This window comes from Colletotrichum siamense (genome assembly GCF_013390195.1).
Source record: "Colletotrichum siamense strain Cg363 chromosome Unknown KSG_Cg363_contig01, whole genome shotgun sequence".
NCBI lineage: Eukaryota > Fungi > Ascomycota > Sordariomycetes > Glomerellales > Glomerellaceae > Colletotrichum > Colletotrichum siamense.
Genome location: NW_023501014.1, coordinates 6963121 through 6977802, shown reverse-complemented (window position 1 = coordinate 6977802; position 14682 = coordinate 6963121). Strand labels below are relative to the sequence as shown.

The 14682-nt window shown below is 53.8% G+C and overlaps 5 protein-coding genes across 5 annotated transcripts; 3 read left to right on the top strand and 2 right to left on the bottom strand.

The window, feature by feature from the left end:
* Window positions 1-958: 958 nt before the first annotated feature.
* TIV1 (Acid beta-fructofuranosidase) lies at window positions 959-2887 on the top strand (the record flags this gene model as incomplete). Its single annotated transcript, XM_036633619.1, has 2 exons — window positions 959-2450; window positions 2508-2887. 2 exons carry the CDS (start codon window positions 959-961, stop codon window positions 2885-2887), a joined length of 1872 nt encoding a protein of 623 aa, XP_036502831.1.
* A 2811-nt stretch (window positions 2888-5698) lies between these two features.
* Window positions 5699-8094, top strand: CGCS363_v001769 (putative secreted metallopeptidase; the record flags this gene model as incomplete). The annotated part of the gene is made up of 2 exons (XM_036633618.1): window positions 5699-5892; window positions 5949-8094. 2 exons carry the CDS (start codon window positions 5699-5701, stop codon window positions 8092-8094), a joined length of 2340 nt encoding a protein of 779 aa, XP_036501840.1.
* A 227-nt stretch (window positions 8095-8321) lies between these two features.
* On the bottom strand, window positions 8322-10143 carry CGCS363_v001768 (putative serine carboxypeptidase; the record flags this gene model as incomplete). The annotated part of the gene is made up of 4 exons (XM_036633617.1): window positions 8322-8903; window positions 8964-9564; window positions 9621-9737; window positions 9791-10143. The coding sequence occupies 4 exons, from the start codon at window positions 10141-10143 to the stop codon at window positions 8322-8324; spliced, it is 1653 nt and encodes a 550-aa protein (XP_036501839.1).
* A 2074-nt stretch (window positions 10144-12217) lies between these two features.
* CGCS363_v001767 (putative 2-oxoglutarate-dependent dioxygenase) lies at window positions 12218-13340 on the top strand (the record flags this gene model as incomplete). Its single annotated transcript, XM_036633616.1, has 2 exons — window positions 12218-12601; window positions 12648-13340. The coding sequence occupies 2 exons, from the start codon at window positions 12218-12220 to the stop codon at window positions 13338-13340; spliced, it is 1077 nt and encodes a 358-aa protein (XP_036501848.1).
* A 40-nt stretch (window positions 13341-13380) lies between these two features.
* CGCS363_v001766 (UPF0676 protein) lies at window positions 13381-14667 on the bottom strand (the record flags this gene model as incomplete). Its single annotated transcript, XM_036633615.1, has 4 exons — window positions 13381-13747; window positions 13802-14202; window positions 14257-14519; window positions 14580-14667. The coding sequence occupies 4 exons, from the start codon at window positions 14665-14667 to the stop codon at window positions 13381-13383; spliced, it is 1119 nt and encodes a 372-aa protein (XP_036501847.1).
* Between the last annotated feature and the right edge of the window lie 15 nt (window positions 14668-14682).

The window sequence follows — 14682 nt, the reverse complement described above, 5'->3', positions numbered from 1 at the left end:
GCACGAAGCAGTGGTCGCACGCGCGTGGCTGGAGGACGCGCGAGAGGGTCTGGTCCAAGACAATCTGATATTGATCGCCCATGGCGAGCAACAAAACACGCGACGAACGTCACCCGGGGCGCCGTCTTATGGTGCTGACTGGTCGCGACGTTGGGCAGACATACCGCGTCGGCCGGGCTGCATGAGGTCGGAGAGTAGTGCGGGATGAGGAAAGTTTCGCCGCCTCCGCACTAAGAACATGGGGTGCCAGTGCGGGCATCCCGCTCCGTGCTGAAACGCTTAACTATTTTCGATTATGCAATCAGGGAGGCCCCTTCTTTGTATTGAATGGCGAGGGGGAAGATCAATCACGCACCATGGAAAGAAAACCTCGCGATGTAGCGTCATCGTCGAGCAGAGAAACCCACAGTCGGGTGAATAGCAGAAAGTTGCACAGCAAAGAAAAAAAAAACAAGCTTGCGGGGCCTTCCCCGAACATGCTAATCCGCTCAGAGTCCGAACAATCGGCAAGTCCAGTGTGATTGTCGTTAGCCGACGGAAACGTTAGCAGCCAACCAACCCCTGGTCCAGTAGGCCCGATAATTCTGCAGCGTGCCCCAGGTTACACAACATGGGAATTCAACGGCAACAACCAGTCACGTTCCGCGAATACACAGTGCACACCATCCCGGAGTGGTCACTTGCTCCTTGATTCTGGGCAGACGTTGTTTGTTGCCACAGGTTGAATTATCGTTGCGAAGTGGCTCAGCTGTCTAGGTGGAACATGATCGGCGACTGTCCGAAAATGGCAAGTTCAATTTAGCGACGATTACGGCGAGCCGCTCCCGCGCCGATGGGGGCCTTTCAAAGCAACATGCCAACCTGCCGGAAATATCAAGCGGATATTCGCCTCAAAAATGCCCTACAGAACTGATGTTTCTACTCTGATATGTCAGACTCGATAATTGGATATTTCGCCATGTCATCAGAGCGGCCCAGCAGTTCTCCTTTTACCCATCCCGAATCCTCAGGGAACTCAGCGTCAGAAGGGGGTTCATGTGTACACTCAAGATCCACCTCTGTTTCGGAACCCGACGACGGTGACGTCTTTCTCAACAAAGAAGACGCATTCAACAAATGGAGGCCGAAATTCCACCTGATTGCACCGAAAGGATGGCTCAACGACCCGTGTGCACCTGGCTACGATCGAGCCAACGACTGTTACCATATTGGCTTTCAATGGAACCCGGATACTCCTGAATGGGGCAACATCAAATGGGGAGCCGCAACCTCTCGCGACCTTCTCTCGTGGGATGTCTCTGTCGAGCCATCGATCGTCCCGACCGAAACGAAAGACCAAGGAGGTGTTTTTACGGGATGTCTTTCGCCTGTTGAGCTTCGTCCTGGGGAAATGACGACATTCTACACCTCTGCTAGGATACTCCCTATTCACCACACGTTACCTTACAACTATGGATCAGAAGGATTGAGTCTGGCAACATCAACGAATAGCGGGAGGACTTGGGACCGCCACGCAACTCCGATCTTACCTGGTCCACCGACGGATCTCAAGGTGACTGGATGGAGAGATCCGTTCGTTTCGACATGGCCCTCCATGGCTAAAGCTCTAGGAGACTCAGAGGAGACACTATATGGCATCGTCTCCGGTGGACTTCTTGACCAAGGACCGACTCCATTTATCTACCGACTTGACAGTGAGGATATTACGAAGTGGTCTTTTCTTTCGCCTCTAGTATCACTTCCTTGCAACTTCTCTCAATCACCGAGATGGTCAGCCGACCATGGCGCCAACTGGGAAGTGACAAACTTCCTCAGCCTACAGGATCCGGAGGACGACAGGAAGCATGACTTCCTGATCATGGGAGTTGAGGGTTTGCTGGCTACGGACAAGAGCAGAGGTCGCTCAGATTTCGACAAAGACCACGGTCAACTCTGGATGTGCGGCACCATCGAAGCGCACGAGAGGCAACCTAGGATGAAGCACTTGTATGGTGGACCTCTTGACCATGGAGCCTACTACGCCGGCAACTCTTTCTGGGATCCAAAGACAAGTCAACGGATAATTGTGGGATGGGTCGTTGAGGAGGATCTATCGATCGAGTTGAAGAGGCGGCAAGGCTGGGCGGGATTCCTATCAGTCCCACGAGTTCTGAAGATTCAGAGATTGAGGAGAGTGACAAAGTCTCTTGTCTCGTCTCTTGAAGAGATATCATCCATCGGTCTCCGCCAGGACGGTGTTCAGGAGGGAAGCGACGAGCCCACCTTCGAAGTAACAACACTTTGCGCCGTCCCCGATGACAGGTTAAGGGGTCTGAGAAGGTCGACAACTCCGGTCAGATCAGAAAATGGGTTCATCTTCCCTCAGGGATGCTCAACCCTGGAAGTCATTGTGTCGTTCGAGATTTCACCCCAAATTCAGTCGGCTGGACTGAAGTTCAATTTTGCAGGCAGTGAGTACTACTCTGCTCCCCTGAGAAAGAAACATGATCGCTGACTACAGTACCCAGATAACGCACAAGAGGCAACGATAGAATTCGATCCTTCATGCGAAAGACTTACAATAAGACGAGACAAATCAACCAAGGAGACAGGGGTCGTCGTCGTGGAAGAGACGGCGCCTCATACACTTTTCACTTACGTCAACGAGTCCGACGGGAACAAGCGGAAGCAGGAGCTGCTCACTATGCGAGTCCTGTTCGACGTCAGCGTTTTGGAACTTTTCGCCAACGAGCGAACAGCGCTAACAACGCGCTTGTATGCCGATGTGCCGAGGATTGCGGCGATTGAACCATTCATTTATCAGAGGGATTCTTCGGGTAGCCCTCCTGGCACCACCTCTGGCGCATTGCATGAGTTTACATGCTGGGAACTCGGGTCTGGGCAATAGACAGCTTACATTAAGCGACGTATTTCATTATGAACTTATTTGGTCGGGATACTGTCGACCAACGATCACGAATTTTGAGTTGAGCGAGATCAAGATTTACTATGAGTGCATTACGTATTAGTGAATTATGTATTTGTGAATTATGTGACCACCGGTGTTTGACTCCGGCACTCTAGGATGCGAAAGGGCCCCAAAAGAATCATACATCCAAGTCGACCCGTGGTCTACACATTCAGTCACCTGAAAGGTCAAGTTATCAAGAAGACCCCGTTCGTGGAGGCCACACCCAAACCCTCTTTCGACCGACGCCTGGAAATCGGGTCCTGCAAGAGCACAACTTTGATTCGTTACGCTTTGGCCTCTTGTATCCAGTCTTGGGGATGCAGTTCTTGGCGGATGCTTTAGAGCCCTTCACATGATCTGGCGGACGAGTAGTCATGTGACTTTTTGGAGCGGGCGCAGCTCTCTTCAGCTTTGACGTTGACTGCGATGAACTCTCGAGGTTATCGGCCTTTGAAGCGATACAAGGCTTGCCAGGTTGGACTTGAAAGGACGGCGCGCAAGCTGTCTCATCGAATACTCTCTCATCACAAGCATACTGGATAGTTTGGCAACGTCGGCCGTCTGATGAGCATGTGCTTGTTCCCGTTGGGCATGGTCCCCATATGTGTGGGCTTCTATGGCTGTGCTTGGCCAGAACCTCGCCAGCTGGGAGACCGTTGTCAGTGGATGGATCGTGATCGACGGTGAAGTTTACCCCAGGCAGGGGGCGGAGGGCGCAACCCCAGTCTGCAGATAAGTCTTGTGGAGGCTTGTTCCTCCTACTTTGTGAGATATACTCTGTCGAGCCCTCCACGAAAATACTCGAGTCCTCCAATTTAGTACAAAAAACGTCCGAACGAGAGCGGCCATCTTATAAACATTGTCCAGGGTAAAATACAGCCTGGAATCGGTTGGGCTGTAGCGAAACCTATGAGGCATAGAGGTGTAGTCTTTGCGCAGCTGATCACCAAGGTTGAACGTAAGATGGTTAATCAAGATGCCTATGCCCATTCAAGTGATACCGAGATTTCGAGAGATTCATCGGCTCTACAAGGTGACTGATTATAGCGGGGGTAACATCGGTTTTCAATTTAAGAACCCATGCCGTGGTTGGTCACCAGAAGACACTATGCCTCTGAGCGAGAAGTTTGAGAACATCCCTATAGGGCCAGACAAGAATGGCAAATATCTAAAGGCCCAGCTAGGCAGTACATGGAGACCAGATGAAAGGTCGAAGCTGAAATCTAACAAGATCCCCGTCCAGGGACAAATTTGTCGAGGTACTCTGATTTCTATATCTGAAAAGGAAGGCTGGGTGATTGCTGTTGATGGTTTCCGGCTTATTGCGGTGATTGAGGCTTTTACGGACAATCAAGTGTCTAGTAGCGAGGTTTCGTGCGAGATTCTTGTGCTGGCGGCATTTGGAGTAAAGTATGACGAGCTGGGATGCGACATTGACGAGTTGACGATGCTGAAGATGCTGAATGTCTTGAAGATGCTAAATGTCTCGAAAACGCCTAGTATATTGAAAGTTTTGATGACGCGCAAAAAGGTGACGAAGCTGGAGAGGGACTGGAGAATGAGGACGAAGTGAGCGATGCCGCCGTCGCTGGCGATAATGGCGACGTTGAATATTCAGGAGTGGGGATCTTAGTGAAGAGAGTTGGAGTTGACCAGTTGATGAGATATGGGGCGGTTATTTTTCGGCCGATATGCTCGCGCGACTGGACTCATTTCCGTTTGGCTTGCGGTGCCAGTGTCGATCGGGAGCTCGATGCTGAGGATGGAGCAAAATTATGGCTTGTGTAAGTCTGCTGGCCACCACACAGGCTTTTTGATTTCCTTTTTCGATATTAGTTTACTGCTTCTATGAGATGTCTGTTCAATACATATGTGGTGTTGCTCCGTCGTGATGCCTCATACGATCATTGTGTTTTGGTGCTAGATATGCTCGAGGTCAGCCAATAGGTAGGTTCTCTGTGTTCTCTACCGTAACCGGAAAAATACTTGACTGTGCCGTCCTCAAACTGAGTCATCTCTGGATTAGGTGGTTCACGCAAATTACCATGTTTTCATGGCGCGGACATAGGTGCCTACGGAGTCATGCATCTTTTTGGAAGCTCACGATTTAGTACGTCAATGCTTACCTCTGCAATTGTGATGAGTTGCCCATTTTGCTGGTTCCAAGTATCGTTTTCACAAAAGTCGAGCGGAAGAGAGTTCTTGATACCCCGGCAGAATCAGTTACATCGACAAACTGACATATACTGATCGCAGTCTTCGAATCATTCCACACCAACACGAACGGGATAAGGAAATACGGTTCCACCCGATTCCGGGGTGACGAACTGATATATTCAAAAAGAATCTGTCGATAAACTCATTCAAATGATAAGAATCGTCGCGATAGGTGTTTCTCAGGCCGGGAGATGGTGGCAGGCCGGCGGAAGACAATACACCTGGCGGCGAAGCGAGACCGAACCGGCACCGGGGTCGGACTCGGACCCGATGGGACCCACCTTCGCAATACCCCACTTTGGTAGGCCCATTTCCCCAGCCACCCGCTCTGCAGTCTGAAACGATTGGCTTATCATCACTCCGGGCCTCCCTTCCGATTCACTGATTTCCTCCCCCGGGATTTAGAAACATAAAAGCAACATTCTTCTCCTCAAAATCTCTTGTTGAGTCTCTTTTGGTGTTGCAACCGACTCATCCGATCACTCTTGGCAAGCAGCCCATGTGCACGCCGATCGACGCGTCCAAGTGGACATGGATGCTTTCCTGAAGCAGCAGGTGCCATCGCACAAGGACGGCGAGCAGGATAGCATCTCTTGGCACTCAACGCGCACCTCCCCGCCTGGTGAACCGCCATGTGCGACCAAGATGCAGGAACCAGGGTCATGGAAGGAGAAGGAGATAACGTGGGAGCGGGGAACGAACCATCATGAGGTCAGAGAAAGAAGGTCCGCAGTATTGTCTTGGCGTCCATCCGCAGTAAACATACTTATTCGTCGTCCAGTTCCCGTCGCATTCGCGTCTTTATCCTCTCTCTGTTGACCTGCGTCAGTGTTTGGTGGTGGATCGTTCGCGCATCGCCTGTCAATTTCCGCCTCATCACCGACGAGATGAAGCTCAACGACGGCCGCAGCGGCCTCTCGGCCGTCCTCGCAGCCGCGGTCGGGGCCTTCTTCGCCGGGCCTGTGGCCTCGGCTTCATCCGGCCCATACACGCCGTTCGAGCCAATTGACCCCCAGAACTGGGTGAACCCCGACAACATGACGTGGGACGACTGGGTGAAGCCGCCCGGCACGGACTGGTCGAACCCGGCTCGCAAGGGCTCAAACCGCAACTTCAACATCGCGCTTGTCGTCGTGGACTACCCGGACCGCAACTTCACGATCAGTCAGCCGGCGCATTCGACCATCTTCAGCAACCCGCAACCCGCTGCCGCCGATGTTGCCCGCGAGAAGGTGCCGACTTTCTACCGCGACCTCCTCAACACGCCGAATGACCTGAACCAAGGGCACACGCTCCACGAATACTGGATGGAGGACTCGGCTGGGCGCTTCGGTGTCGATCTCACTGCCTTTGGCGCATATCAGCTGCCTGCGAACGGATATCAGTATGGTGTGTCTGATGACATGAATCCGGGCGCCTGTCCGACTGGAGAGACGTGCAACCTCAACATCCGGACGGATGCGCTGTCAGCCTGGCGCAACGACGTTGGTAACGACACGGCCGATGCTTTTGAGCTGGTTTTCATTCTCTCTGCGGGTCAAGACGAGTCTTCGACATGGCAGGAGTTCGGCGAGATGAAGTTCGACGGGCCTGAGGATGTTCCTGATGAATTCGGTCCTCCCAAGACTGGTAACACATCTCTTCCAAACTGGGCGCGTACTCGCTACGTTCCTTGGACATCCTGGGCCGCGGCTTCCACACTGTGGCCCAACGCCGGTGGTGGCTCGTCTACTCAGGGCGAGAGCTCCGGCATGGCTGTCTATGCTCACGAGCTGAGTCACTTGCTCGACATTGGCGATAATTACAACAACCCATACGGCACTCCGTTGCGCAGAGCTTACACCGGAATTTGGTCCATGATGTCTAGAGGCTCTTTTAACGGCCCCGGTGGACCTCACACCAGGTGGCAGATCCCCGCCCTGCAAGGCTCTTCGATGGGTTCGCTCCACACCCTCCGAGACAAGTACCAACTAGGACTCATCGAGCGATCCGATATTCTTTGGCTGTCCCGCGAGGCACTTGCCACCTCAGGAATCGCTGTCGCAGATTTGACAGCACGATCCGTGGATCCTGGTGACGGCCTCATGGGAATCCGCATCATCATGGATTCTGACCGGTCGCCGGCCTGCGATATCCAAACTGAGCCACTCTGCGACGGCGGAAGCTGGGACAACTACGACATTGAGGTTGTCGACCGCATGGGATCGGACAGCTTCACGCCTGACTCCGGCGTCCTGATCAGCAAGTCCAAGAACGAAGACAACCAGCCCTTCCAGTGGGTCATCGACGCGCACCCCGAAGACATTGAGCTTGTCGACTTCCACCGGCCTAACGGCTCCATCGCGATGATTACCATGGGCGACTACCGGCAGCTCGCGGACGCGCTGTTCCACGCGGGCACCAACTCCAGCAGCGAGTTCGAGTTCATCGACGAGGCCAACGATCTTCATTTTTACATCATTGACCGCCACCGGAACGACGACGGCGTCTTGTCTTATACCGTTGCAGTCCGTTCGATCGGCGGCGAGGGGGGTGCTAGCGTTCACGACATATCCCTTGAGGAGGGCCAGGTGACGGCTCTTGAACTGAACACGGCCACGACCCAAGGCGTCTCGTGTTCCTTCCAGCTTAGCAACAGCGGCGCATACGTGGCGGTAGACCCGAATGACGCAAAGCACCCGGAGGATGTTTCGGCGTTCCTCGCATCGGATGTCTACAGGTTGAGCGCCGAGGTTGAGGGAGCTGGCTGGCGGGTCGAGGTTCCTAACGCCTTGGTCACGGCCAAGTTTGGTGAAGTTAAGACGGCGTTTGTGTCGGTTGGTGCGAGTGTAGATGCTGCCGACGCAGCTGTGGTGACGCTGAAGGCCACCTCGGAGTCGGATCCTTCTGTTGCCGCAACGGCTCAGTGCAAGGTGTCGAAAGCTTGAAAGGGCAATGGCTGTTTCTTGCAGTATTATGACTGCAGTCTGCTATTATGACTGCAGTCTGCTAATACCTAAAACTAGTATTGATAATACTAAACCTTGTACATCACTTTTTTCTGTTCGTCGGTGACTGATTGCACAAGCATGCTCTGAAAGGTATTTCTCTTTCGTACGTATGGTACTAATATCTACATAGAATCGTATATCACAGACCATTACGTTTGAGCAGCTCAGAGGCTGGGAATCGTCGCGTTCCCTTGGTAATCGCCCTTCTGGGTGGTGAAGTCCTCAACGGTACCCAACGACTTGATTCTGCCCAGCAACAGCTCAACCACACGGTACCCAGACCCAGCCGTGTACCCAGGCAACTCGTGGCCGGCCAGCTGGACCTCGTAGTACGTCAGGCCTCTCTCGTAGCCGAACGCGCCCACGACGCCGGCCTCGCTCAGACGGCCGTCGTTGTACTCGGGGTGGAAGGGTACGTAGAACTCCTGGTCCTGCGGGTACTTCTGGAAGCCCTGGAGGCCGTTCCAGGTGGTGTTCTGGAGCGCAAAGAGCGTGCCGTTGGGCGGGAGGATGTAGTCGAGACGGCCGACGCCGATGATGGTGTTGTTGGTGTGCTCGATGACGCGCTGGAGGACCTCGTTTTGCGCGGCGGCAGGGGAGGTGTCGCTCGAGTTGGAGTTGGGGTCGCCGCCGCCGAAGACGTTCTTGGGGGTGCACTGGTACCACGCGACATGGGGCGCGTTGATCGCGTCTTGGACGTCGGTGCGGTTGAAGTAGACCTGCGCGCCCTTGGGGCTGTAGTCACCCTGTAAGACGAATAGTTAGTAACTTTGCTGGACAAACTGGTGGGTAAGTGGATGACGTACCTGGTTCACGATGCCCAGCTGGGAGTACGTGAAGGGGCACGTGTCGGTAATGTGGTAGATGTTGAAGCATGGGTTCGCGTCGAGGGCACCCTCGTAAGCCCAGTCAAACATGTCACACGTGTAGTTGCCGGAGGGGTCGCTGTACGGGTCGGGCAGGACGGGCCAGGGCCCCTTGGGCGGGAAGGTGGCGTACTCGTCGAGGTAGCTCGAGTAGTTGCAGTACTCGTGGGTCCAGCGCAGGGCGTTCATGTAGGTCTGGTTGAGGTTGAAGATGTTCTGCCAGGACTCGATGAAGGGGTAGATGACGGCCTGCTGCTGCAGGGTGCCGTCGCCGATGATGGGGTCGTTGATGGCGACGCCGCCGAGCTTGTAGTACTTGTCGTCCTCGGCGGTGATGAAGGCGTCGGCGATGTAGGGCACGTAGTAGCCGGCGTAGGACTCGCCGGTGATGTAGGTCGTGGCGCCCTCGAGGCTGAAGGTGTCGATGAAGTTGCGCCAGAAGCCGATGAACTGGAGGCCGAGCTCGACTTCGTTGGTGATGTTGGGCGTGCCCTGGCTGTAGCCGACGCCGACGGGCTGTTCGACCCAGATCACGTTGGTCCTGGGGTTGCGGGTCAGCTTAAGGAGAAAATGCGATGCATCGTGGGTGTGTCTTACAAGTTGGTCCAGCTGTAGGAGTTGGGTGTGGGCGCAAAGGTGCCATCCTGCCACAGGAACGGGCCGTTCTCGGTAATCAGACCGCTGAGGGAGCTGCATCCCGGTCCGCCGTTTAACCTGAAGGATTCGTGTCAGAAGCTTCTCTTCGCATCTCACGCGACATAACTCACCAGATGAGAACTTCCTTGCCGGCATCGGGGTTCGTGCTCGGGAAGAACCAAAAGTAAAGCTGCCTCTCCTCGTTGGGGTCCTGAGAGATGGGCAGCAGGCCGGCGTAGGACTCGCCAACATCGAAATTGACGTCGGGAATCGCGGTTCCATTCACGACAAACTTCTTGGACTTCTCAGTCAAGAACTTGGACGTGTCGCGCTTCTCGACGGGCTGCTGCGCGGGAGAGGGGATGCGCGTGTGGCCCTGTCGTCGCGGGTGCTCGCGGTTGAAGGCATTGAGGGCGCCCTGGTTGAAGGTCGCCTGGGACAGTGTCCCGAACGCCAACAGCGCGCTGACGAACTTGAGATGCATGGCGAAGGTAGCTTCAATGATCCCGTTGTTGGTCGCGATGGATGCGCCAAGAACCAACAGGCTTGGCGCTAGGTCTTTATATAGCGGGCTCCTCCAAGGTCACAATCAAAAGGCAGCATTATCGTCGCCATCATCATCATCATCCACTCTGTTGATAAGACTCGCGCCATCTTTCGCGTTGATGTCACAACAGTAGGTGACCGGATCACGGCACACGTTGTGGACGTGGAGATCTCGACGGTGAACCGCTGTTTATTCGCTTGTCTACCGGGCACTTCCCCGCATCGGCAATGTCGGCATTGGGGGCCATGGTCCCTTTGCTTATTGCGCGAGGTTGGCCCAGGGCAGTTGGGGCAGGTGAATTTGCGTAACGGATAGCGTCGGGCGCGAGAGCTCATGCGAAGTGCCGATCGAAGACACGGTGCGGGAACAAAAGTCCCCCGTATTCCAGGGTTTTCGCGAGGGACGGACAGGCTCTGCGCGTGAAATTGTGAACCGCCATTTCATGGTAGTGCAGCGCTACCCCGACCTGCCTGTTGAGGAAATTAGGTTCTGGCACGTCAGCTAGGCATAACCTAGCTCGCGGTGTTATCTTATCGAGCGAGGGTTCTTTTGTAGAACGGCCCGGGGTGGTGACATCATGAAGCTCATGTCCCTGGATATTAAATCGCAATCTTGGGAGTGAGGCATAAATGATTATGTGAGTTCTGATTGGACGCGGTCTCGACGGAACACTTTCCATGACACATGGCGGTTGAATCAAGCTCGCGGATCGGCTTGGCCGATTCGAAACCTCCGAGGAGCCGCCTTGGAGGATGAGCGTGGCGCCGGTAGGCTTGCCGCCAGCTCACTACGCCTGGAAGGTCGTCTTGGATAAGATGAACACATGTTGTCGAAACGCGGGAACTGATCCTTTCACATCTCAGTTACCAGCTAAAGAGTCAAAGCTTGCATGAGCTTCACATTGTACCACACGATGCATATTGAGGGAGCTTCCCATCCCTGCCTCTTGGATGAGCTCCAACACATCTGCGAAATTCATTAAAGTTGGTTTTGCCGGCGACTGTCTCACAGAAAGGAATATGCGGGGTGATTGCGGTTCGTGGACACAACGAATGCGCATTTCGGTTTCTCCATCGAGATCACAGAACCTGCCGCTAGGAGACCGTGTTGGAAACCTGCGATGCAACACTTTTCAGCATCGAAGGTGGGTATATATCTCTTGCAGGAGAAATGAGGCTGTGAAATGAGTCGGTGCACCCTTAGGGAAAGACTTCACACCACATCATGAAGTTGCCGCGGGACTGCTCACGCTGAGCGAGACGGGGTTTCTCGGTTCTGGGGGATTGAATCCGCTGTGGGTCCCGCTAGGGCTCACAAACTCGGAATCCGGCCGCCCTGTCAGGTTCCTCACAGAGAGATCCAGTCGCTCAGATCGTCTAGTTGGTTAGGATGATACGTTGTGGTCTCCATCACTCAGCGATACCGTGTTGACGGCGGTTCGAATCCGCCTCTGAGCATGACAATTTTTTTTGGAGTTTGTTCCTTTTGTCGTCAACTCGTTGAAGATTTTAAGGCTATTATTCATACATACTCCCACCGTCGTTATTACGCCTCAGTGGCTTGACTCGGCACTCATATCGCGCGTCTTAAAGCGTAGCATTTTTGCATAAAGGGGGGAATTGAACTTTTCAATGACCTCGACTATAGAGCCAAGCTTCACTGTAGCTCAGGCTTTTAAGACCGCGCGGAGCCGGGCGCGACCGGCCCTTGTGCGGTAACCCCTCACATGGGACGGTGTTCATCAGATGCTTCTACTGAACTGCGTGGTGTCAGACGAACTCTAGAATACGCTGATTCGCGGGTAGTTTTGGCTTCGCCGATGACGTGCGCTTCCTTCGAGGTCGCGCCATACCCCGCGCTGTCGGGGTCCGGCGCCGGCAACGGACCCTTCGACAAACACGCCGCTCGGACGGGCGGGTAGCCGGGGGATATCTTGACCATGCATCTCTTAGTCCCGGAAAAATTGATCTAACTTTATAACATATAATTACTGCGTTCAAATGAGATGGTCATGCCGCAAGCACACACCTTCACCGAGATACCCCGCATAGACCTTTCCCTCGCGTCAGACCCCGCGACGGAGCCGGTTCTTCTCGATCAACTCCGGGATGCGCTCATCAACGTCGGCTTCTTGTATGTTATCAACCACGGCGTTCCTCAAACAACGATATCAAATGTCGTCGAAGCCTTGCCAACATTATTCGCGCTGCCCGCCGAAGCGAAGGATGAGATTGCCCTGAGGAATTCCCCGCACTTCTTGGGATATAGCGGGGATGGGTCAGAGACTACTGCTGGGAAGAGTGATCGTAGAGAGCAAGTCGAGTTCGCGACTGAGCTTGAAAATGTGTGGAGGGAGGGTGTGCCTCTGCGAGAACGACTGAGGGGCCCTAACCAGGTAGGTAATCGCTGCTATGAGGATTGATCTTGGCTGATGAGTGCAGTGGCCTTCTGGTTTTCCCGAACTGCGTCCGATAATCGAGGCCTACATCGCTGAGATGACAGGACTCGGCGAGAGATTCTTACACCTGGTTGCAAAGGCGCTCTCGCTGCCACCAGATACCTTTCTGCCGTTCCTATCGGACCAGCATCGGCTGAAGCTGGTTCACTACCCAGGACTACCAGAGAGCGAGGCGGGAAGCCAAGGCGTTGGGCCTCACAAAGACTCCTCGGGATGGTGGACGTTCTTACTGCAAGCTTCTCCGCCGCATATCAAGGGCCTGCAGGCACTCAACAAGAACGGCGACTGGATCGATGTGCCTGTTTTGCCAGGGTCGTTCGTCGTGAACATCGGCCAGGCCTTTGAGGTTGTTACGAATGGAGTCTGCAAGGCAACGACGCATCGCGTGATTTCTGGCTCTTTAGAGAGGTTCAGCGTGCCCTTCTTCCAGGGTGTCAGGCGGGACTTGACAAAAGAGGAGGCTGTTGGGACGTTAAGAGCACATTTCGAAAAGCCCGAGATCAGAGGTTTATCGCTAGAGTCCGATGAAGGAAGGGAGATCGATTCGGCCTTTCTGAAGGGCAAGTATGACACGTGGGGTGAGAATCAATTGCGGACGAAGATTCGGAGTCATCGGGATGTTGGACAGAAGTTTTATGCGGATGTGTTTGATAAGTACGTCACCGATGACCAATAAAGATTCCTCTTCACACGCTTTGTCTCCGTCGGATTTCTGGCTAGTCGTAGTATTTAGCCTTGACACCTTTTACAATCTCCTGCTCAGAGATCTCGCTTCTCGCTTGCTTGTTTCTGTTGACGCCCGCCCGAACTCTAGCCTTGACCCACTCCCCTGCGGTGATACCAGCCAACTCCGAGTTGGCATTTGAGTCATATCCCAGTCTCTCAAGAACTTTACTTTGCACCGGTCTCAGTTCAAGACTGTCTTCGGGACGAACAAAGTAGAGAACGCCCAAGCGATCAATGCCAGCTTGGTCAGGAGGCGGCACCACAACTCGGTGGATGCTGCTCTTGAGGAAGCCATTGGTGAGGAACTCCAGAGCATCTGCCACGTTGACCGTGATGCTTCCATCATACGGCTTGACCCTGTCACATCAGATTAGCTATGTCTTCGAAGAAGTGCATAGGCCGGAAACTTACCACTTCCAATTGCCATCGTTCCCACGAACTTGCAACGCTGCGACGGGTTGTCGGAGCAGAAGGGTCAGGCTTCCGAAGTCAGTGTGGCCCTTGACCCAGACGTTCTCGAGCTTTGCATTTGTCTCAGCATCGCGCGCGTGATACTTCATGTATCGCAGGTGGCAGTCTGACAGGGCCTCGTCGTATCTGTGTCGGCCCGCGAAGTAATCTTCTGGAAGTTCCAATATAATTGCGAAGAGAGTGAGAAGTTTCTGCACAATATTGTTGTGAATGTGGCGAGCAAAGTGTTCGATCTCCCCCTTGTTCTCGTTGATCACGTTTGGCTGAGGACGGTCAAAGGCTGGGATGAACTTGGGGATGTTGAAGATCTCGGTGTTGTCAAACACACCGGGACGGACTTCCTGGAGGCACTCCTGTGAGTGGCACGTCAATCGTTCTGAGCATAGCCAACTTACCCTGATACCCAGCGGTTTGTAGCCGTTATAACCCCCATTCTCGAGGTCAGCTCGGTACTTGAGCTTCTCTTCAGTTGGCAGCTCAAAGACGGACTTGCCGATGGCAAATTGACGGTCTACCTCTTCTTGACTGAGTCCAAAGTTGACGATATAGAAAAATCCAATATTTCGAATGGCATCAAATAGCTGTTTGGCTAACGCCTCCTTGCCGCCCGTTCGATCGAACTTGGAAAGATCCAGAGTTACAAGATCTGCCCATTCCACTGCAAGCTAAGGTATGAGCGAAGGACTTCCAGGTGAAAGCTATCTCCATGCATACTCACGTTCATATTTTGTCTCGGGGACTTGATGATACACAGGCAACGAGGTCTCGTGCTCGCTAGCTGGTGCTCGTTGGACTGCAGCCGCCATGTCGGGCTTTCTGAT